The following is a 26,227-nucleotide window of genomic DNA, read 5'->3' as shown; positions in this document are numbered from 1 at the left end:
TATGCCCATATTATCTTGGCTACTACTAAACACTGATTTATCCAGTGTATAGTTCCTTTGATGTAGGGCACTTTGTCAATCAGTTGCAACAAAAACACTCGACGCAAGAATTTCATCAATTTGAATAGTTTTCTTCTCGTATCTGTAGCACAGGATGCAACAATCTCTTCATTATTGTGCCTTTTTGAATTGCATTGATCATCATCTCATTCATCATTCAAGCACAAATACTATTGAAAGACATAGTTTACTTCACAGTTCTATCTCTGCTAATCTGACCTTTCCCCTAGCCATCCAGTGAACAAGATAATGTTTAGTAGTAGTGACATTACTGTGAAGGTGTTTACACCACTCTTTATTTTTCCATGTGGATGTTATGATAACACTTCACAAATGAGAGCATAAGACTTTTGGCACTGCCACTGCTCACTTCATACCCTTTTTTGACATATCTCCAACTCAAACCATTCTTTTGAAGAAAGGCATAAGGAGTTTGATTTATTGATAGCTTTGAATAAAATGGGCGTCATTGAGCAGTGAACACAGGTTATCAAAGGATCAAATAGTTTCACAATCAGTGAATTGACAGCTACTTGAGGATCGAGAAGAGACTACAAGAGAAATAAAAGGAAAGAGAGACAGAAGGAAGAAAAGACACAAAAAAGAACAAGGCAAACACCATGTGATGTCTCGCCTGCACATCACAATTTGTGAGTACAGTCTGACCTCTCTTATCTGGACATATTGTGACCAGTGCTCATCAAGATAAGGGATTTGGCCAGATATGGGAGACTCAATGTTTAATACATGCACCTGTCTACCCAATGGTAGCAACATATAACCTTTTGCAGGTAGCGTAGACTATTTTTTTTTTTTGGAATTCTTTCTTTGAATTAAGTGCAAAATTAAAGACATTTGTAATTTTAAACCAAAATGAAATAAATTTGCTGTCAAACTCTTAGAGATGATTTACCTGCTTAAATAATAAGGAATGTATCAAGCAGGTCTTGAAAAGAAACAAAATGAGTCAACAAAATGTTCAAAATTCAATCATCACGGCTAGGCGAAGTCGATGCACTGACAAATTGCACAACGCGGCAGACTGCAGTCCAGCTACAGCCATGCTTGTGCTACCTACATACCATACCAGGCCTGGTGCTTGGTGCACTGCAATTGTGTAAAACTTGTCTGTGACTGTAAGTGTGTGTGCAAATTGTGAATGTTGTGGGGAAATCCAGTCTAAATATAAGTTAGTCTGATAAAAAAGAGTAAAATCTTACGCATTCAGTAGTTGACTGAAATGAGACGAAAGATAAGAAAGTTATGACATTTCGCAGTTTTGCTAATTTCTGCGAAACAGTTCTGCTAATTTCTGCGAAACAGTTCTTGTACAGTGGATATGAATATGAAAATGAGTGAGCTAACTATGTCATAACCTCACAATTTTCCATTGATCGTGTACCAAAAAATGACGAAAATCCAATAATTCTGAAACATGACTTTATTTCTGGTTGAATAACTTCAGAATAGTGACCAGTCAGATAATACGAGGATTTGAATCTCAGGCATAATTGCATTTGAATGAAAAACTGGAAATTTCAAAATTTTATGGACAAACTACATGGTAAGTTGTAAGGGGATGACATGCTCACTTTGCCATTTGCATATTCACACTGACCGTTCAAGAACTGTTTCCCCCCCCCCCCCAAAAAAAAAAAAAAAAAAAAAAACATAAAAAAAAAAACAAAAAAACCTTGAAACTTCAAAATATCATAACTTCCTTATTTGTCATCTGATTTCGATAAAAATTATACCGTTGAAGTCTTTTTTACCAGACTAACTTATATTTGGACTGGATTTCCCCTTTAATGTCATCCATCAGTAGATTAAAGAGTGAGAAGAGAGAAAAGATGAGACAGAAGAAAGAGAGAAATAAGAGGAGGAATCAGAAAGAGAAAAAGAAATAGGACCTATTAAAGCCAGGAGAAGAGAGAACAGAGAGAAAAGACAGAGCTTCATTACTTCACTGTAGGTGCTTGGAGAGTCCTCATCAAAGGCCAGCATAGCGATGCTCTCATCAATCACCTTCACATGCTCTGCATTCACCGGATCAAGGCTCAGTAGATACTCCCTGTTCCTGGCATATGAATCCCTGGTGTCTGCTGTCAAGGCTGCTATGCCCTGGCCACGCTGCTTGCTATGGTCTTTCACATACTGCAAATGCCTGCAAGATTGGGTTTGGAAAAATCCTGTTAATCCTGTCATGATGGTTAGCAAGCCATTTAACAAACCAGTCGCCAATTTGCAGAAAAGTTTCATGCTGTGAATTTAGAAATGGTCAATTCCAGCGTAACGGACATGACATTCAGACCACTTTTTTGTGATTCAAACCATCACACAGTGAAATTGGGAGTCTCCAAAAGATTCTAATTGAGTTTATCAGACACATTTAAGTATATGTAATGTACACAGAAAATTTCATGGAAATTCATCGAGTGGTTGTTGAGAAATTGCATTTTTAGCGAGCGTAACGGACATGACACTAAATGGACAAGGCATTTTGATCTACTTACCATTATGAAAATTCCTGTGAATTTTTGGATAAGATGCAGCTGGTTTTGGTCTTGATTAAACCTTTAGGTCATGCTTTACTCATTAAGTCCTAATTTAAAGTAGTTTTACTGTTCATTCTTTTTTAATAGTTTAAAATATTGCGTAACGGACATGACACTTCGAGTGTAACGGACATGACAGTTTTGTCCACTTTTTGTAAGCTAAGAGAATTTTTTTATTACAAGGTATAGCAGATACTCAATTGTTGGCATAGTAAGGTTAGAACATAGGGACACACATCATACCTGCAATCATGTAATATATCTTATATTTATATCATTTTAGGGGGGTTAGTCTTTGTATATATTTACAAAACAAAGAAATATAAAACAAATTCACTCCTGCACCAGTTTGCTACAATTAGTGACAAATTTCCAGTTACTACCACCCACCATAGCAGAATAGGACATATTACTATCTTATACTATGGTTATTTTTTTCTTAGTGGCCTAATATTTGATACTTAGTATTATACACTAGCGTAACGGACATGACACCCTTGTAAGGTTAACCATATTTTCACTTCTTTGTTTCAAAATAAAAAGATTAGAATAACTGCACACTGCTAACTACATTATGTTGTTGACCAAAACATCAAAAAGTCCTTTTATTGCAGGTTTCAGTGATCTAACAGCTACTCTAAAGCACATGGAGTGCAATGCCCAGAGTACCACAATGGCATACATGTATAATACAGAAGACCATATGTCTCCATATCTGCGAATAGGCAAAGAAAACAGAACGAACCAGATCTGTATGAAATAAAAAGTTTGAATACAACATCATTAAAATGTACTCGAGATTGCATCAACTTTTATGCAATGAAACAGGACCACAAAACTGTTTGGTACCATCATCAAATTAGTGTTATCATCTGAAAGAAATAAGGTATGTAAATATCATTTCTGCAAAGTTCTTTCATTTGGCATTAATGTCATCCTTGGAGGAGAATCATCCTCTGTTATCCAATCTTGGATAGACTATTGTAAAAACTTCCACTGCTAGTACCAGTACTTTATTATTGTCAACAAATGCTTTCTTTTCTTGGCTAGAAGTGAATGACCAAGCCCCTTTTTTTCTGAGAATTTTCACAACACATAATCCATTTCCATTTAGAGTGGTCACCTGGGCAACAAAGTATTTCTTGTTTTCTTCACGGCAAATTCAACTTGTTCAAATTGTATAATCAACTTATTGCTTGCTTAGGCACTTCTTAAAGCTTGCCAGAGTGGTGTACTGGTTACATTATTCTCACCAGCTTGTGAGTAGGACATTTTGAAATACTGGATGCTTTCCCAGTTTCCGTACCAACTGGTTGTAACTGATTATACAGTGTACCTTTCAGTGGATAAACATCTTCTCATAGCATCTCAAAATTGTGCTTTTTGTACAATGCTGTGTGCTGTCATATACACCGGATATCCCTTGGCATAGAGGTACATCTAGTTTAGTTGTATTGATGAAATGGATAGGCAGCATTCAGACCGACTTTCTCTGACGATAGAGGTACATGTACTGTCAACACGCTTAATAAAGCAAACAATTCCATTCTCAGCCCTCTTGGTAAGTGATATCTCATTAATGTGCCACTGAAGGTGTGGATTTATAGAGTCATAGAGATGAGAGAGGTATGTATGGATGCAGCACAAACTTAAAAAAAAAAATATGAGGCAACACCATCATTGAAGACATTGATGCTGGTGACATTTGGATTCTTTGTTGTTGTATCATCAGTGATCATGTATTTGGATGCACGAGGATCCATTTGTGCAGGAGTACCTGGCTGTTAAGTTGACTCCATGGCAGATACAAATGTGTTAAATGTGGTCTAAAATGTATTTATATGTAGAAAGTGCTCATTTTAAGTATAGAAGGGAAGGCCAACAGTGAAAACACCATTGTCTAATACTCCTTGGAATGACAGCTGCTGTTTATCAGTCAGGATTACAAGAGGTGGGAATGGATCAAACCGGTGTACAGGGTAGCAAGATCATCTAAAATCAACAGTCTTCCAGTAGCAGAAAGCAAAGTCTGCTTGTTTTCGTTTTATTGAGTGATGTGCAGACTTAATTATTTACCCAAGTATAGAAATGTCCTACTATCCTCAAGCAATTAAAACTAATCACCACCCTGTTTCACTTGGCCACAGTGTTATTTTCGCCACTTGTCTAATATGAGGTGTCATGTCCGTTACGCAAAGTGTCATGTCCGTTACGCCATTTACAGGAAAACTAGAAGTGGTATAGAAAAGTGGTTTTCACACATGCAAGGGGATTCAATCCTAACATAGAAAATGAATTTGCAGCAACTTTACACTAATTTCCTCTTGGCTATGAAAACTTATAGTAAAAAACGTAACGGACATGACGCTTGAAATGTTATAGAAATCACACAACTTTGAGGATCAATAGGTCAAAAACTGATGAATGCTAAGGAATTTGGTTGTGATTTTCCGTTGATATATACACTGGACTATAATTTAAAATCTGAACAAGGCCTCTGGGACATATCTGGCCTTCTTTAGAGACAGGAACACTAAACTCTCTAAAAATAGCCAAATTTTTGCATCACTGCAACACATCATGCAGTATTTTCATTGACTGAGAAAAATACAAAATTTTGCAATGACAAAGATGCCACCAGTGAAAAATGAAAATATATATGTTACTTTCTTAGAATATTTGAGAACTTAAGTGAAACTCAAAACTTCATTTTTTCACCAAAGTGAACATTTCTCATGGAATTGCCCAAATGTCGCTATGGCGACTGATGCCTCTGCCATAATGCATGGTTCTCCCAATAGGTGTTTAGTACAATGTCTTCACAATGTATGATGACAGTTTCACATAACTGGCAAAATATTGAAATGACAGGTTTGTCAGAAATATCTTGAATGTTCACTTTCCTTGAACTACGTTTGCTATAATTGTCTATTAAATAGTGCAGGTACATGTATTTGGGGAATTGAGATTTTTACTTGACTTCTGACTGACCCTTTTATAAGTTTATGCATTGAGTAATTTTCAAGGTATGAAGAAAGAGTGTAATTACAGTGTAAAATAGATTTTTTTCCTTTGCATTTAAACCTGGCCTTGACCCTTAACCTTTGACCTTTGACCTTCTGGCAGGAAATTTCCAAGAGAATCTCCATTAGGTAATACATATTAAAGGTGCATGGTCCCGGTGTTTTAGTCAAATGCGTAGGCGGGCGCACGCCACAAGTTTCCTATAGAGACCTACGCTATCGACTCCTCTTTAGCACTTACGCTTTGGCCCACTTCCCCGAGTCCGAAGAAGTCCGATCCACTGTAGTCAGAGGTCCGATCACAGTTCGGCTCATGATTCGGCTGAGGGGGATGACAGCTTTAGCAAACTTCTTTTGTGATGTCATAATAACAAGCACATATCCTATGCACGCACCCTGGCATTACTACAGACTGCGTGATGCGCAGAGAAGACAACGAAGGCAACGTTACTTAGCAACACCTACGCACTTTACTCTTGATGACAGCTCAACTTCGGTAATCTTCGTATCAATGCTAACGGTGATCGGCAGTATCATCAACAGCGCCCTCTACACTACCGGGACTATGCCCCTTTAAGTTTTAAGAATTATAATGCAAGCATTGCATATATTAGTATATGAGGGAAATAGTAAAATTTTGACGAGTTGACCTTGACCTTTGACCCCTGACTATTGACCCATGACCCCTAAATTCCCTAGATAATCCCTGCCAGTCAGTACATGTGTATGTACCAAGTTCCATGAAGATGCATTGAACCATTTGTGAGAAAAGTGAAATTGTAACATTTTCACCTAATCTTTGACCTTTTGACCTTTGACCTTATGACATGAAACTCTCTCTGGAGAATCTTTATGCAGTAGTACATGTCTACACTAAGTTTAAGAAAATACCTTTGGGCATTGCATGGATATGGGGGAAATAGCAATATTTTTAGCATTTGACCTTGACCTTTTGACCTTTGACCTCTTGCCAATGTCACTACAATCTACTCAACTAATTGCCCCATCATACATCATCCTTGGACCAAGTTTGGTGAAAGCTGCTTCATCCAGTTTTGAGTTATCACGTAAAAAGATAAATTTTAGGATTTGACCTTGATCTTTGACCTTTGACCTCTGTCCGCTTTCACTCAAAAATTAATCAAGTAATTGTCCCACCATACATCATCCTTGGACAAAGTTTGGTGAAATTTGCTTGATCCAGTCTTGAGTTATCGTGTAAACAGATACAATTTCATGATTTGACCTTGACCTTTGGCCGATTTCACCCAAAATCTATTCAAGTAATTGCCCCATCATACTTTATACTTGGACAAAGTTTGGTAAAATTTCAGTCAATATTACTCAAGATATCGCGTAAACGAATGCGGACATACGTACGTCCATGGACGGACAACCCGAAAACATAATGCCTCTGGCAGAGGCATAAAAAGGCTGTCGACTCCAATTTGCAAAAGTCTCGTACCACGAATGTTTCTGAATTTACAGTGATATACTTCTTGAAAGTGATATACTTCTTGAAACTGCAAAAAAAAAACACACAAAAAAAACCACAACAAATATATGACAGTTCCTAAACAGTTGGCGCCATCACATCAAGAAGAATTACGCTGATACGGCTGCACTGCTGACTGGTAAATCTATCAACTCAGTCATACATACGTAAAGGACAAATCCATTGCATTTATTTCCTTTCATATTCCCCTTCTCTCTGACCCAGTTTCTTATATTCTGTATTTAAACAGAGATATTTCACCATCCAACAAATTGCAATAGAAAATTTCCAAGAGTTCCCATCCATTGGAGGTCATATATACATGATGTAAAATATTTACTGCAGTCTAGATGTAACTGGCTGTGTTGCATACATTTGAACCTACACTCCTCACTTCTTCCTACCCCCTCCCTAAATTTTGCCAAGCAGATGTCAAGACACACTCCACTGTAAAACACAATATATTCGCAGCATGAAATTTTTGTAGATTGTCACTGGCATTCAATGCATATTTATAGTGTAGACAAGAAGTTTGTCATGCATTTTAATTTCTGAATCTTGGCTCTCCCGAAATTGCAAGCAAACATTCCTCGTTTTACAGTATATTGTCACTTAAAACCTGTGACGGGAGGAAAGTAAATATGGAAGTGTAGTATCCCGCAGTTATATGTACACATGTATGCCGCCACCTACGGCAATAAGTGGTTGTTATCATGGCGAAAGTGCAACCGCCAGTCTCGCTCTAAGATGCCTGACAATAAAGTTGAGTTCTATAATTCCTGAATACGATCTGAGTTTGTCCAGTGTACACGACCGTACATTACAATGGCGACGAGTAGTGGAGCCTCAGTTCAAGTTCTGACTTTATCCAGTACGTGAGATATTTGACTTCTACCAGCGTCGTGTCTGCCCACGTTTGTGAGTGACTACCGAGATTAGCCCCACACATTGACATTTACGTATCGTCAATATGTCTATGCCAGTTCTTCCGCCGTTTGATCCACACGGTGACAGTGCGTCCCTGAGTCAGAGATTCGAGGCGGCTATGGTTGGGTTTAATATCACCATACCGAAACGGAAGAGAGCCTTACTCCTACACTACGGAGGTGAACTTTTGCAGAATGTGTTTGACACACTGTGCGACACTGGAACTGAAAATGATTACGAAAAGGCACGGGACGCTCTGAAAGCCCATTTCGTACCACAAAAGAACATCGTCTACGAGACAATTTTGTTTCGCCACCTTATCCAACAGCCGGATGAAAATGTAGCACAGTTCTGCACACGACTTCGGAAAGACACAGAGAAATGTCAGTTTGCTGACGTCGAGCGCGAACTGCTGATGCAGATCATCACTGGTTGTCGATCTGGACAGCTGCGAAGACGAGCTCTGGAGAAGTAGATTTCTCTAAAAGAACTTCTTGACCTTGCTCGATCCATTGAACTGTCACAGGAGCGTGCAGATGGCGTCGAAGCTGATATGTCATCACAGGTTCATCGTGTTTCTACACAACACAAAAAGAAGCGCTCAAATCACACAGGCACCCAGTTTGGTAGTGGTAAGACACCAGCACCCCAGAAACAGAAGCAGGGTGACAAGGCAACGAGAAAGAAAAAATCAGAACAGTGTGGACACTGTGGATATGCTTATCCTCATTCAGGAGAATGTCCTGCCAAGGGCAAACGCTGTAACACATGCAATAAACTCAACCATTTTGCTCCAATGTGCCGTAGTGGAAAATTTCAGTATATAGACAGTGATGACAATGCTGAACCTCACAGTGCTGACAGCTCTAACCCACGGAGTTCTGTTGATTTCGTGCAGGACTACGTGTTCTCTGTATCCATGAACAAGCCATTGGCACACGTAGATATAAATGGCATACCATGTTCCATGATCATCGACACTGGGTGTTCGCGAAACATTATCGACGAGAAAACGTTCAAGAAACTGAACATGAAACTCAGGAAGACTTCCATCAAACTATTTCCATATGGTGCAAGTAAACCACTGACAGTGCTTGGCACTTTTACTGGTCTCATTGAAACGCACAGGAAAACCACTGTGGCTGACATCTGTGTGGTTCAAGGCTCAGCAGGATGTCTTCTAGGACTCAGCACTGCACAGGAACTGAACCTGATCACAATTCATGACACTGCCAATGCTGTCACCAATGACTACGAAGCTGAGTACCTAAACCTGTGGTCAGGTGTGGGGAAGTTGAAAGACAAGAAGGTGAAACTTCACATTGACACATCGGTTCCTCCAGTTGCACAGCGTTATCGCAACACACCGTTTCATTTGCGAAAACAAATCGAAAAGCAGCTTGCAGAGCTTCAAGAAGCTGACATCATAGAGGATGCTGTGGGTCCTACCCCATGGGTATCACCTATTGTAGCAGTCCCCAAACCAAATGATCCTGACAATGTTCGCATCTGTGTGGACATGAGAGCGGCTAACAAAGCCATCATCAGGGAACGTCATCCTACACCCACAATGGATGAAATCATTGCTGAGCTCAATGGATCGCGAGTATTCTCAAAGCTTGATTTGAAATGTGGGTATCATCAGCTGGAGCTTGAAACTGAGAGCAGATACATCACCACGTTTGCAACACATGTCGGCCTGAAATGATACAAAAGACTGAATTTTGGTATCTCATCAGCGAGTGAAGTGTTCCAAAACACAATTCTTCAGACAATAGAGGGCATACCAGGAGTCCTCAATGTCTCGGATGACATCCTTGTCCATGCACCTGATCAAGCATCACATGACGAGAGGCTGAACGCGCTCTTCAAGCGTCTACATGAACGAGGACTTACTTTGAACAAGCAGAAATGCCAATTCTGCAAGTCTACAATCTCCTTCTTTGGCCTTGTCTTTTCAGCGGAAGGGGTATCGCCTGATCCCGACAAAGACGATGCTATCCACAAAGCTGCACGTCCTACGAATGCTCAGGAAGTGAGAAGTCTTCTTGGCATGGCAAGCTACAGCTCGCGTTTCATTCCAAATCTCTCGACGATCACCGCACCCCTACGTAGCCTCATGACAAAGGGTGCAAAAATTTGAATGGAACCAGGAGCATGAAGCAGCCTGGAACGCATTGAAAGGTTCCATATCGAAGAGCACAGTCTCAGCATATTTTGACACAGCAAAGCACACAACCATACATGTCGATGCCAGTCCAGTGGGACTAGGTGCTATGCTAACACAAGAGGGACAAACAATCATCTATGCCAGCCGTTCCCTCACCCCTACAGAACAGCGCTACAGCCAAATCGAAAGAGAAGCCCTGGCCATAGCATGGGGTGTTCACCGCTTTCATACGTACCTTTTTGGTCGCAACTTCACAGTGGTTATGGATCACAAACCACTGATCCCTATCTTTGGGAAGCCAAAGATTGTACCATCAGCACGCATTGCCAACTGGATGTTGAAACTCCAGCACTACGACATGGATGTTATTCACGCCCCTGGAAAGGAAAACCCAGCGGACTACATTTCGCGGCATCCATGTAACGACAACCCTTCTGCATCACTGCCCGACGTCGATGCTTACGTCAACTTTGTGGCCCATCACGCAACACCTAAAGCTGTCAGTCTCGATGACATTCGCAAGGAAACAGCTCGTGATCCTGCACTCCAAGCCACTATCAAAGCGTATCGCGATGGAAAGTGGGAAAAAATCAAAAGCACTGATCGCGCAATGTGGAATGTCCGAAAAGAGATCGCAGTCACTAGCGATGGTGTTGTCCTGAGGGATAAGCGTATCGTCATACCAGAATCCCTCCATTCGCGTGTCATAGATATCGCACATGAGAGTCATCCAGGAATGACGCGTACAAAAGCATTGCTCCGCTCAAAGGTGTGGTTCGCGACAATGGATAGAAAAGTAGAAGCTCTTGTTAGCAAGTGTCCAACATGTCAAAAAACCTGTGAAAATCGCACACCTTTGGAACCGCTGAAAATGTCAGAAATGCCAAGTGGGCCATGGCAGAATCTGAGTATCGATTTCTGCGGGCCATTTCCCACAGGGGAATATCTGATGGTATTGATCGATGAGTATTCGAGATACCCAGTAGTGGAAATTATGAGTTCAGTGTCTGCAAGAGCTGTGATACCAGTTCTTGACAAAGTCTTGTCTGTGTTTGGATTTCCAAAAGTCATCAAGAGCGACAATGGAAGCCCATTCAACACTAGTTCATTCGCAGAATACGCGTCTCACTGTGGATTCAAGCACCGCCGCATTACTCCACACTGGCCTCGAGCGAATGCCCAAGCGGAAGCATTCAACAAGCCACTCATCACAGCTATTCGTGCTGCTCATCTTCAAGGGAGAAACTGGAAGCAGGACCTTTATACGTACCTCCGCCAGTATCACGCCACGCCACATTCCTCAACAGGTGTTAGCCCATTTTGTTTGATGTTCAATCGCGAACCAGTCACACGCCTCCCTAACGTAGACGCAGGTACTCGCGACAACTCGAACGACAAAAACGTGGCTAGCCATACAAAAGTGAGAGTAAATGATCGTGACGCGAAAGCAAAGCAGAAATCCTATGCCGATAAGCGACTCCACACAGCAAAATGTGACTTCAAAGTTGGTGATACCGTCATTGTGCACAAAAATGCACAACGCGACAAATTCGACTCTCCATATGATCCTACGCCATTGGTGATTATCGCGAGAAAGGGAAATATGGTTACAGCCGAATGTCAGTCCACATCCAGGAGGATCACACGCAATGTGTCCTTCTTTAAGCGATCACCCTCTCAGTCACAGCTTGCTCAAAACTAACATCTCTCACCAGCATGAAGAGCATGTGGAACCTGCGGTTACAATGCCGCACCAGAAATCCACCTTCTTACTTGAAGGATTATGTAAAGTGATTTCAAAGCAAAATTCACACAGGCTTATGTATAAACCAAATGACTCCTCAAAAATGTGAAGAGGTGTACTGATGACAGAAGATACGAAGCTTATAAATCTTTTCGTTTTAGAAGATAATTGTTTGATTATAATTATAATCATGTATTGTGGTTCTAAACACATACATATACATGATGATGCATACTGTGGAACAGTTTTTTTTATTAACACTCACATTAAAGAAAACAGGAGGGATACTCACATGTTTTATTTGTATCACACATACAAGAAATTTTGTTGTAATTAGGTAGGAAACTTTGGAAAATGAGAAGTTACAAAAAGTGAAAATGAAGAGATAAATTGTCATACAGTAACTTTATTGTAGCAGTATACAACATGTTAAATTGGAAATGTTTGAAGAATATGAAACCAGACAAGAATTTTGTTATATACATGATTGTTGTTTAAAACATGTGAAATGAACGTTACTGTATTTTCGATACAACAAATTACTCACTCAAGCTGTGTTTTTATAAAACATTATACAAAGGATGTTTTGATGGTTTATACATGTACGTAGGCCTGTGAAGTATATTGAGACAGTTCGTATTATGAAAGTCCCATGTCATGTAATCGTGAAAGTTCCGTTTTAAGTCTTGCATTGTGAAAGTTCCATTTCACATAAATATGGCTTTACCAAGTGGTTTTATACTCCACATAATGTTATATAGGATAAATTTAAGTCAGTTTTGTGATATTGTAAGTTTGTAACACAAACCACCATTTTGGCTAATTCAGTTCTGAAGTATATTCAATTACCCATTATTATTTTAGCAGTTAAATAATATATGGTTAGAAGCAGACACATATGCGAATGAAACAACTTAAAAAAATGTTTGTAAATGTTTTCTGGTTTTAGTGAAATACTCAAGAAATAGCAAATCATACAGTCATAGCAAATTGATTGTGTTCTGTGAACAAAACAAATCTAAAGAAAGGGAGGGATGAAGTATCCCGCAGTTATATGTACACATGTATGCCGCCACCTACGGCAATAAGTGATTGTTATCATGGCGAAAGTGCAACCGCCAGTCTCGCTCTAAGATGCCTGACAATAAAGTTGAGTTCTATAATTCCTGAATACGATCTGAGTTTGTCCAGCGTACACGACCGTACATTACAGGAAGTCTTTGTCAATTTCAAGGAATCAGTTGAGAGTATTAAGTTGAGAGTATTACGCAAAATTGAATGCAACACAAGTCTGAGTACAGGATACTCCCATATGATCTCTTCCAACAAGCTGTCCAAACTGTTTCTCAGAGTCTTTGAGAAAAATGAAAACCCCAGCAAGAGCATTTTCTAGTATTTTTGAGATGGCTGGCAGGTACACTATGGAGGATCATCATAGACATAATGTGAGTCATGTTGTGGTGGATGAGTAAACCAACAACAGCTTTGAGTCATGTTCACCAAATGTGCTATCTAGTTTTAATCCTGACAAGTAAAGACACAGCAGAGTGGGTTGAAAACAATACAATGCATTAATGGGATACTTTTCTCTCTGCCAAGAGTCATACCTGGCTTGTTTTTGAGCACAGAGGCCAACACTGAAACACTGATACAACAAGAGACTCACACCTTGCTAATTCTTGTGCACAGAGACACAACACACCACTATACACTGAAGCATATATGTGCATCACAACAGTGACATCTTGTAGTTTATGAAGCTCTTTAATACTCAAATTACACTGGGACATCTGTGCAATAAAACATCACACCTTTATAGTTCTTGTGAGTACTGAGAGGATTAATAATCTAGCAGTTATGCAGCAAAAGACTGATACCCGAAATGTTAGTATGCACAAAAATATTTCACACAGTAGGACACTTTTGCAATCGGATACTCATACCTTGTTTGTGCGTACAAGTAAGTTTGTAAGTTTGTGTGTACAAAGCACATACACATACCACTAACAGCATGTGTGCAAGAAAACACTCATACCTTGCTAGCTCTTGTGCACTGATGAGCTTCCCCATCCGGTCAAATGTCTCAACCTTGAAGAGATGACCATTTCTACTGACGACTAGATGGGATGGACAAGGCCCTTCATACTCTGAAAATGATAACAGTATAGTCTGCCATAAGAAAAAATAGTCTGGGTACATAATATTCACTGATTTTGTGCTACTTCTGGCTACCATAAACTCTAAAACCCATCTATAAGATATTTTTCTATGCACAGTTTTAATGGGTTGAACTGTGCACTTCGTCAACTGGTAACTACTACTACAGCAGTAGTATTTGTGTATGCACAAGTACGTGTGTTTGCATGTCTTAGTATTCATTTGAGCATAGTGTATGCTACTAGTAGCTTTCTGTGCAGGTCACACACTCAAATGGATCATTTGTGTGTACACTGTAATCAAATGTGTGTACTTGTGCAATGCGTAATGTACAGAGCTTGTCGTCCACAGCGAAGTTATGAATCCGTGAATATGTTCTTGAGTAACTCAGTGCAAAAATGTAATCGTGTGAAATAAACATGTTGAAAGTAATTACTCAGCATGTTCTGATCAACAAAAACATACTGGAAGAAATTTCAAGCTGAGTTGCTCCTTCCTAATGCCAACATTCATCCCAGAAGGAATTTGGTATATGATGCATCACGCGTTACCCCGGGGTACCATAGTACCCCCGGGTACCATAGTACCCCGGGTAACCACGTTGTGGAGCACCACCTCACATCCACTCGAGGACAGCCAGAGAAAAATGCATGCACTGTGTGTGCGTGTACATAGTCATTCCCATGCCACTGCATGTTATACTATGAGTGCATGGAAGCTGCGATACCACTTGCGTGTGCAGTGCAGTGCAGTGCGGTGGGTAGCGCGCGCTAGCTCCAGCATCAAAATAATTTTCTCTTTTTGGCACCCAGGGTACAACCTTTTTAAAAGAATAAATAATTCAACAAAATGGCTGATTTTTGTTTGGTACCCCAGGATACCATTTATGTCATCATATGGTGAACAGTTAATCAATTGAGCTAGGTTAAGACCATGCCAGGTCTGAAATTTCAAATTTGCTGCATTTAAAAAAAAAATTCTATACATGGATGTCTACTACAAATATTATTCCATACAATCTTTAAGGCCAATTTCATCTCTGATGTGTAGTTTCCTGTAGCATGGCCTCAATATACAAATGATGCACAGGACAGAGTGGATCGGTAAGAATTGGAAGAGCGAGTTTAACTTTGGAACTGTTTAAACCAATGAGCGTAGCGAGTGGGTTTTAGACTGTTCCAAAGTTAACCAAGAGCATCCAATTCTCACTGATCCACGAAATAGGCCTGTGCATCATTTGTGTTATAAAGTGGGCCCGCCAGTTCATGAAATGCAACCATTTTTCCCATCATGCGTCCGGCACACCTACAACAATATACAAGACTTGAGCCGTGCATTCGGATTTTACCGGACACATGGCTCAGTGTGGATCAGTAAAAATAAATGCATGACAATTGACCAATCAGATTGCAGAGATTCTAAAGCCCATTTTACAATGTCAAACTAATCTTATATCCCTGTTACACAGAGAGTTTTTCTCATCGGTCACTCGTCGTTTTTTGCTTCTGGCCATTAACTGAACTGTATCGGATTGCAGTCTGATGAATCTGACTTATGTTTTCTGACTATCGGGTCACTGTCGGACATGTCAGGCGTAATCCGCTGAGGAAAGATCATCTGATGAGGATCAATTCAAGTGCGACATGTCCGACACTGACCCTATAGTCTGACCATAATCATCATGCTTTTCCCCTATTTCAAGGTGCTGAATCCGAATCTGGATGATGCAAGTCTTGCATCCCTGAGGGTTTTTAGATTCAAGATGGCCACCAGCATGGCCATCAATTTAATAATTCTGTATGAATGGTGAAAAAGCGAAGAAAGAAAAAAAAAACCAAAAACATTTACCCATCTGGCACCCTAGACTTACAGTCTCACCAGTCTCACAGACATTACTGTGAACCTCAACAGTAATGCAATGATGGTAAAATACACAATAAAGGTTTTCCATTGATTTTACCTGTAATCATGAAATGGGCAATCACCTCAACCACCACACTGCTGCTTTAATAACAAGAGGCACTTTGTCTCATCCACTATCAATATTACAAACTTACTACTCTACTGTAAGATTATCAGTGCACTTGGCAAAAATAATTTTGAACTTTTTGGTGTTACTATCTTTATCAAGTTCTCAAAAAAAGAAAGAAAAAACTAGAAATGTCGCTACAGCGACTGGTTATACCCCCGCCAAACAACATTTCATAAGCTTTGGTCAAAATACTGAGGAAGTAGTTAAATCCGCAAGATCTTTCCTTGATCTTCTGCCATTAATATGCCGTTACCATGGCAACGTACTTTCGGGTACTGTCGAAAAATGCGTCTTGCACATCTACAACCAAAGGCACACATCTGTACCAAGTTTCATGGAAATTGGGCAAAAACTGAGGAAGTAGTTTGCAACACAAAATTTTCCATCACTTTGGCTCATAATATGTGAGCTGTTATCATGGCAACATACTTTTTGTCACTGTCAAGAAATGTGTCATGCTGACCTATATCCTAAGACAAACATTCAATATGAATTCCATGAGAATTGGAAGAACACTGATGAAGCAGTTTTGCCATGAAGCATTTTGCCCTATATTTTACCAATAACATGCCGTTACCATGGCAACGCACTTTTTGCCACTGCGGAAATATGTGTCTCGCATATTAACATATTCAGATGAACATCTGTACCTAATTTCATAAAAATTGATCAAAAACTGTGGGAGGAGTTCGCGACGCAAGATTTGTACCCATTTTTGCCCATAATATGCCGTTACCATGGCAACATACTTTTGGGTACTGTCAAAAAATACGTCTTGCACATCTACAACCCAAGGCACACATCTGTGCCAAGTTTTATGGGAATCGGTTGAAAACTGAGGAAGTAGTTCGCGACGCAAGATTTGCAACGGACCGACCGCCCGACCGACCGCCCGACCGTCCGCTGATTCTTATATACCCCCTTCAAACTTCGTTTGGCGGGGGTATAAAAAAAGAGCATTGCAAATGCACTACCTTCTGTGGTTTCAATGAAAAAATAAAGAGTCTTGACCGACAAAGCTGTGGCCCACCTGTTTTGAAGACGTTGATGAGCTTATCACCGTTGACACCAGGAACTCTGCTTCCATTAAACACGTGCCGCAGCTGGTCCATGGAAAAAACCATCTTTCCCGTCTTGCTCTTCTGAACTGGAATTTTCTCTCTAAAGTATGAAATAACAGTATCAAATGTATCCGTTGTGAACATGATTATCATCTTAATCAACAGGTGTTGTGGACCATCTGCATGAAAGATTACCCTCTGTATATCACTCTCCTAAGCTGGAAAAACAGTAGCACAGCTGCCTCAAAAAAAAAAAAAAAAAAGTAAATTTTTCTTTTTTGAAAAAAGAAGCCTAAATCATCAAATCATTGCCTTTATTCTAAAGGCCGTGTCACACCATTCCAGGCAAGCTACGCGGGCTTGTGGCGAGGAGGTAGTTTCCAGCACGTAGAAGATTTTCAGCGGGCGAACAAGAATGTTTGCAATTTTCATTCATGCCTTGTCATACCGTACGGGGGAACTTCTGCGGCTTGACTTGCAGGGAAACAAATTTACTCCCCGGAGCTCTCCGCAGTTGGTCTGCACCTGACAGTATCTAGCACGTAGTTGCCCGGAGGTGCTCACGCAAGTCCAATTTAACCGCAGCCAAGTTTTGAGCATGACCAAAACTTTTTCTGGGTGAGTCGCGGGAATGCCCGTAGAGGTCCACGCAGAACGCCAGTAGGAGACCCTTAGCGGCAGTACTTCCCAGGCAATTCCCACGCAGGTACTTTGCAGTCCCGTATGCAGCCAAGATAATGAAATTCTGTGAGATTTCAGCCATTCCATTAGAGGAATTCCTTCACTGAGTTGTCAGCCCCCACGCGACTGGTACAAAGGTCACACAGTATACTCGCAAGTATAATGCGTCCAGCAAGTAAGACACATGCGCTGACTCGCACAAATCCTTTTCCGCCCTCAGGAATGTCCGGTATGCTAGAAAATCTCTACACGTAACAAGCCCGAGTAGCTTGCCCGGAAAGGTGTGACAGGGCCTAAACACGGTTGCGGGTAAAATAATATGCGTGCCCACCTCCGGGTGACTACTTTTGAGATACATGCTAGGTACTGCCATGTGCGGATCATCTACGGGGACCTCCGGGTAGTCAAAATTGTTCTTTGCAAGTCGCACGCAAGGCTGGTGTGACACGGCCTTTAACTCTCAAACTTGACATTCAATATCCAATATCTTTCACTCACAGATTAGACAGCCACCTGAATACCACAGCTGTGCAGCAGACCATGATGCCTCTACCTTGTCATGCAAATAAACATTTTCTCTTCTACAATCTTTCCCAGCAAAACAAAAAAAGAAAAGAAAAGAAAAGAAAAGAAGAGAAAAGAGGTATAATTCTTAATATTCCTAATTTATGCTGTCATTTGCCGAGTTGTCCATATTCAATTTGACTTATGAATCAACTGAATGAACTTTGAGCATAAGGACCTGGTAGTATGGACAGAAAGAATTGACCTGATTGAATAGATCTTTATTTGCTGGCCACTAGGGTACATTTGAAAACTGGCCTGCTAGAATAGAACTAGCCATCGTCAAAAAATGTGCATCGAAGCATACACTCATCATTTCCATTTGACTCCAGTTCAAATTTCTTGTGTGCACTTAAGCTACGGTCACAAAGGTTCATACGAATGATGCGTTCATACAAATGTCACTGATCGTACGAATTCTGGAGTTCGTAGAGATTCGTAGATGGGGCACAGATTCTTACGGCCTTCTAACGAATTTTGTACGAACGCTGTTTAATTCACAAGAGCAACTTAAGACCTTTTAGAGAAACAAAACGATTTTCAGTTATACAATGGCCCTAAAATTCGTACGTTTTTTGAAGAATGCCTTGAGTTATTCTTTCGTCAGACTTACTGATCACCAGTCATTCATATTAAAGCTGTTTGTAAAGTTACGAACGACTGAAGAACTGCTGGTGATCAGTTCTGATGTGCTATACTTATCAGAATTTCAATAATTCAGCACAAGAACTGATCCCCAGTCGTCCGTAAGTCGTTCGTAACTGTACGAACAGCTTTATGAAACACCCCCCGGGTCTTTAAAGGACAAGTCCACCTTCATATACATTAGGATTGAGAGAATGCAGCAATACTAGAAGAACATTTCAGTGAAAGTTTGAGGAAAATCGGACAATCCGTTCAAAAGTTATGAATACTTTAAGTATCTGCGAAGTCACTGTTGGATGAGAAGACTACTACAGTGGATGATGTCACATGCATACAACTATATAAGGAAAATAAAAAGAGAATTTCACAAAACTTTACTTTTTGAATAAAGTGCACATTTCTTCGACTGGCTACTGACGTATGTTAAGGGTAACATTATTCCCCCTGCCTTCTGAAAGAGAGAAGTCGAGTGTTCTTTTGTTATGCGAGAAAAATAGAAATATGTTGAATTTTCTTTATTCTTTCTTTATATCGTTGTACTCACGTGACATCACAAGCTTACTTAGTCTTTTCATCCAGCCGTGACTGAGCAGAAATTTCAAAAATTCATAACTTTTGAACGGATTGTCCGATTTTCCTCAAACTCTCACTGATGTGTGTTCTACTAATATTGCTGCATTCACTCAACCCATATGTCTATGAAGGTGAACTTGTCCTTTAAAAGCTCACAACAACTGAAATAAACTAGAAATGTCGCTATGGCGACTGATGCCTCCGCCATAACGCATGATTCTCCCAATAGGCGTATAGTACAATGTCTTCACAATGTGTGATCCATGACAGTTTCACATAACTGGCAAAATATTGAAATGACAGGTTTGTCAGAAATGTCTTGAACTGGGTTTGCTTCAATTTTTTAAGAGTGCAGGTACACATGGGGAATTGAGAATTTGTACTTGAATTCTGACAGACCTTTTTATAAGTTTATGCACTGAGTAATTTCCAAGGTATGAAGAAAGAATATAATGACGGTACAAAATGGATTTTTTATTTTTTTTCGGGGGGGGGGGGGGGGCATTGAAACCTGGCCTTTGACCCTTAACCTTTGACCTTTGACCTTCTGGCTGGAAATTTCCCAGAGAATCTCCATTAGGTAATGCATGTACAGTTCGACCTCGATTATCCGGCCATGTCGGGACTGGCGCTCATCCGGATAAGCGAATTGGCCGGATATGGGAGACACAATGTTAATGTATATACCTGCCGTCCAAGCTGCCGTCCCAGTGCACTGGGAGCTACATGTAGGCAGGTAGCGTACCCCGCAACGGTGGTGTAATCTATGCTAGCCTGCGCAAAATTGTAGTCCCTTCTTCACAAAAATAAAGTTTATCTTTATGTGAAAATCATACATGTTTTACCTCATTAGATATTGAGAAACCTATCATGCGCATCTCATGAAATTAGTGAAATAGATCCATGAAAGTCACTGTTTTTTGCTCAATTTTTGGATGAAAAAAAAAAAAGTCCTTCACTGCGTGAACGCGTCCGGATAATAGAGATTTCCGGATAAAAGGAGGCCGGATAATCGAGGTCGAACTGTATTAATTTTTGAAACTAATAATGCAAGCATTGCATATACTAGTATATGAGGGAAATAGTAAAATTTTGAGGAGATGACCTTGACCTTTGACCCCTGACTATTGACCCATGACCCCTAAATTTCCTAGATTATCCCTGCCAGTCAGTACATGTGTATGTACCAAGTTCCACGAAGATACATTGAACCATTCGCGAGAAAAGTGATATTGCAACATTTTCACCTAACCTTGACCTTTTGACCTTTGACCTTATGACATGAAACTCTCTCTGGAGAATCTCTACGCAGTAGTACATGTCCACACCAAGTTTCAAGAAAATACCTTTGGGCATTGCATAGATATGGGGGAAATTGCAACATTTGTAGCATTTGACCTTGACCGTTTGACCTGTGACCTCTTGCCAATGTCACTAAAATCTACTCCACTAATTGTCCTATCATACATCATCCTTGGACCAAATTTGGTGAAAGCTGCTTCATCCAGTTTTGAGTTATCACGTAAACAGATAAATTTTAGGATTTGACCTTGATCTTTGACCTTTGACCTCTGTCCGATTTCACTGAAAAAACTAATCAAGTAATTGTCCCATTGTACATCATCCTCCAACAAAGTTTGGTGAAATTTGCTCTATCCAGTCTTGAGTTATCGCGTAAACGGATACAATTTCATGATTTGACCTTGACCTTTGACCTTTGACCTTCAGCCGATTTCACCCAAAATCTAATCAAATAATTGCCCCATCATACTATATACTTGGACCAAGTTTGGTAAAATTCCAGTAAATATTACTCAAGTTATCGCGTAAACGAAAGCGGACGGACGGACGGACGTACGGACGGACGGACAACCCGAAAACATAATGCCTCCGGCACCACTTCGTTGCGGAGGCATAAAAAGAGTACGAGTCCCTACAAAGTACTTGAACATCTGCCATGTTGTCTGGCTCTTTGAGGGATTCTCGACTGGGCTCTTTGGGTTCAAAGTACTTTTTGTCATATCCATGCAATCAATGTTACATAGATGACTAGCATGAGAGGGAACATATGGAATAATCTATCTGAAGAGCTTGATGCTATATGAGGGACTTACCACCTCCCTGGATATAGCATCTCAAACCTTGAGGTTAGACAATTCTCTATATTCTCAACATTAAAAGTCATCATCTGCCATCTTATACAGGTTTTAATGTCTTCAGGGAAATTTTTGCTTTTCCCTAATTAATTGTACAGAGAGATGATCCATGCATTTCACTCTCTAAACTACATCGTGGATATATGTAGGAAATGATTTTTAAGACTTGTCATATCTGATCCAACAGACACCCTCAAGCAGCTCTTTCCAGTTAAAATCAATGAAAAATTCAAAGCATACTGTATACGCCATATATTTCGCGAGTCTAAAATTTCGCGAATCGGGAACTCCCGACAATTTCGCGAGTGGTTAAATTCGCGATGGTGGAGTTGTACTGGAACGGAGAAGTGTACACGCGTGCGTTACATTCACATTGGGATCAGGGTCAATATTTTCGCGTGTCTTTAATTTCGCGAAAAGCACCTGACTCGCGAAATTCGCGAAAATAAAAACCTCGCGAAATATTCGGCGTATACAGTAGTGTAAGCACTGTAATTACGATATAGTACCACACTAGTACTTCGCTACCCCTACCTGCTGCAATTCTAGTCAATGCATTCCTGGTCAGAGTTATTGCATCAAACAGAGACAGAGAGACAGAGAGACAGAGAGACAGAGAGACAGAGAGACAGAGAGACAGAGAAACAGAGAAACAGAGAGACAGAGAGACAGAGAGACAGAGAGACAGAGAAACAGAGAGACAGAGAAACAGAGAAACAGAGAAACAGAGAAACAGAGAAACAGAAACAGAGAAACAGAAACAGAGAAACAGAAACAGAAAGAGAAACAGAAAGAGAAACAGAAAGAGAAACAGAAAGAGAAACAGAAAGAGAAACAGAAACAGAAACAAACAGAAACATAAACATAAACATAAACATAAACATAAACATAAACAAACATAAACAGAAACAGAAACAAAAACAAAAACAAAAACATTAACAATAACAATACCAATACCAATAATAACAACAATAATAACAATACCAACTACAACAATAATAAAAAAAAACAATAATAATAATAATAATTATAATAATAATAATAATGGTGATAATAATACTAATGATAATGATAATAATAATAATAATAGCTATTTTTTAATAGCTCATTTAAGACTTTGTACAAATTTCAATGTGTTTTACAGACTATTACTACCCCGGTCTCTGGATACCAGCACTGACAGTGCTCATTCTCCACTCCCTGGGGAGCATTCCTGCCAGTCACAGCCATTTTACAGGCATGCCCGTGCTGATCAACCAACATAAACATTCTCATCCTACCGGGTATCCATTTATACTCCTGGGTGGAGAACAGCAATGTGGATAAAGTGCCTTGCTGAAGGGCAAATATGTTGGGCTATACATTTGGGCTCGAACCCATGAATCCATCCAAGCTCATGTGCTTCATGGGTAAGCTGTCTTATCCACTCAGCCATGACACCTCCACATAACAGCCTTTTCACAGCTGTCCAACTTGTTAATGGAGAGTCCAGCTCTAACTGGCCATACAGTGCTATGTTCTGAATTCATACATTCTGAGATAAGTTAATTGCTGATGTTAAAGGACAAGTTCACCTTCATTAACATAAGGATTAAGAGAATGCAGCAATATTGGTAGAACACATCAGTGAAAGTTTGAGGAAAATTGGACAATCGATGCAAAAGTTATGAATTTTTAAAACTTTTGTGTTGGAACCGCTGGATGAGGAGACTACTAAGGCTCAGATGTCGTATGTATACAACAACAGTATAAAGAAAATGTAAAGAAAATTCAACATATTTTCACTTTTTTCGCATAATAAAAGAGCACTTAAAGGCAGGGGATACCTTTTACAGACCTCCCAAAATGCAGCAAAACATTAAATATGAACCTCAGGGGACTTGTTTAGGCCACTGCTGCAGAAATTTGGAAGTCAACAGTTATCTACAATTTGAATAATGCACAAAACTCAACTATTCAGTAGTTCTGTGTGTCAGCCACACTTAAGCCTTTTTGTTGCATTCTTCTGTATTTGTGATCTATAAACACAAATCTTAAAGTACAAGAGCTGATGTAATAACATATAGAGTGTGTGGCAAGAATGTTTATAGAAATGTTTGTAAGTGTTGATGAACTTTCTTCACAAAATATACATGATGGACACACATGCAGTACATGGGTCTGCAAAGGTAGCCTAGTAATGTACTGGAATTTACGGTGAGCCCCGAAAAGAATTCAATTCAAAATCTAACGGTCAAAAAAATGTACTAAATGTTACCTTCCACTTTCAATACTTTATGGGAGTTTCTAAAATGATACTCTCTTCAACATACCACTGTATTTATACAACTCTTCATTTAAGGCGTGCAAATGGGATTCCCTACCTTTAACTTGCTTCTTTCTAAAGGCAATGGGAATAATATTACCCATAACATAATGTCAGTAACGAGTCAAGGGAATGTGCACTTTTTTCAAAAGATGAAATTTTGTGAAATTCTCTTTATATTTTCCTTATATTGTTGTACGCATGTGACATCATACACTGCAGTAGTCTTCTCATCCAGCGGTGACTGCACAAAAACTTCTAAAATTCAAAACTTTTGAACAGATTGTCCGATTTTCCTCACACTTTCAATGATGTGTTCTACTAATATTGCTACATTCTCTCAATCCTTATGTTAATGAAGGTGAACTTGTCCTTTAAGTGACTCTTTGCATTCATGCATGCATAGGAGACATGGATAAACATTCACTACAATGTTGATTGACAGAGTCAAGTTGATCGCCTACTTGTCTAAAGTGGCCAAATGCCTGTGGTCGCGATTACCAACCCATTAACATTCAGAGAGGCTGATCTTCCAGTCATCCGAGTGATGCAGCCTCCTGTTAGGTCACACATGCTCTAAGCAAAGAGGCATGTTTTTTACTAGCACTATGCACCGTCACTTTTATTGTACATCAGTGACATTTAAAATCATCCTGTTCACCATGTCACCTCTCACTGACGCACGACACTTCTACCTTCCCGGGACAGTTTCAAGGAACTGTTGAAAGGGATTAATACTTCAAGGTTCAAGATAATAATGTCTGGCTCTAATGACTACCTATTATTACCTGGAGTTTTCTACGACCACAGTTTAAGCCAGTTTCACTACAGCTCCTATAGAATTATTCAAATTCAAAACAAATTCGGTCTCCTAAAATTTTGACACAAACAACACTCACTTTCTCAATATCTCAAAGAACTTGAGCATGTGCCAGGTGGAGATTGCTGCTCGCTCAACCTCAACCCCCAGACAAGGAGGCCAAAAGGTCTGCATTGATCTGTTGGCACCGTACATCGAGCATACTCCCAGGGGTGTTCGACTGGTCAGGTACACTCTTTCTGTCCACCACTCCTCCAGCTGTAAATTTGTGCAGATTGAGAGCATGAAAACAAGACTACTTTTGATGGGATTGAGACAGCTCCAGGATTCGGAGTGCATGACATGATTAGTTCTGATGGACTGGAGATGGGATCAATAAAAAAAAACATTAAACACAGAATACAAAGTACTTCTGATTAGATTTTCAAATATCACTTCCAAATCATGTTGCTACACACTGTAAGCACTGTTAAAGGTGCTGTTTACCATTGGGGGCAGTGATCTAAAAAAATGTTCAAATTATCACATTTGATGCATATGTCTAGGTCAGTTGTATCACAAAACATCCTTCCATTTAAAAATTCCACAATAAAGCCTGAAATATAAGGGGATATTACTATTTTTCTAAAAAACCATAACAGTTTATTCTAGAGACAATCTTATAACTATCGTTCACATTTTGTGTATTTAACAATACTTAACATGGATTATACTGATTAACATTTTTACATTGATGGAAGTATAACCATATGAAATTCCTCACACTGGCTTGTCACAATCAATTTATATGAAGCATATATAATCAAATCTTGGTTTGAAATACCTCTTGCTTGAATCCTTATTAACTATCAAACTGTGGCACTACATTTCACCTATAAGAATTGACAACACTTATCCAGAACTTCTCATACATGCACATTTATTCAACTGGTTGCAACATAAGCATTACTTTTCATTTTGAAATTGAAAACCAGTTTTCTTCTGTTGGAAGTGTTTGGTTATAAATGTTGATTTGACCATTATCATATACCTTGGGATAGTCCCTGTGTTACAAAATACCTCAAATTCTAAAAGAATGAGAAGCAACTACCCTACTATTTTCCTACTATTTCCTTGAAGCATTTCTTTTGTTTCAAGATTAAAAATCCCAGTACAGCATTTCAACATGCTTACTTATGCTCTGTAATCTTTGATTCAATACTTGTCAAGTGCCATAGTAGCAGGCACTATGACATTTGTTGTTAACCTGCCATAGATAC

General features: G+C 39.6%; 1 protein-coding gene across 1 annotated transcript in view; it reads right to left on the bottom strand.

The window, feature by feature from the left end:
• The window catches only part of LOC140228511 (peroxisomal carnitine O-octanoyltransferase-like), a 58,643-nt gene that overhangs the window by 22,948 nt on the left and 9,468 nt on the right, over positions 1-26,227 (bottom strand). Inside the window, exons 3-6 of the mRNA XM_072308742.1 lie at positions 25,048-25,226; positions 17,194-17,324; positions 14,010-14,121; positions 2,023-2,224 (exon numbers count right to left, since the gene is read on the bottom strand). Coding sequence (XP_072164843.1) covers positions 2,023-2,224; positions 14,010-14,121; positions 17,194-17,324; positions 25,048-25,226 — 624 coding nt within the window. The remainder of the gene's footprint in view (positions 1-2,022; positions 2,225-14,009; positions 14,122-17,193; positions 17,325-25,047; positions 25,227-26,227) is intronic.

This window comes from Diadema setosum, chromosome 5 (genome assembly GCF_964275005.1).
Source record: "Diadema setosum chromosome 5, eeDiaSeto1, whole genome shotgun sequence".
NCBI classification, from domain to species: Eukaryota; Metazoa; Echinodermata; class Echinoidea; order Diadematoida; family Diadematidae; genus Diadema; species Diadema setosum.
Note: the sequence above shows the minus strand (reverse complement) of the source record. Positions and strands in the feature narration are given on the sequence as shown.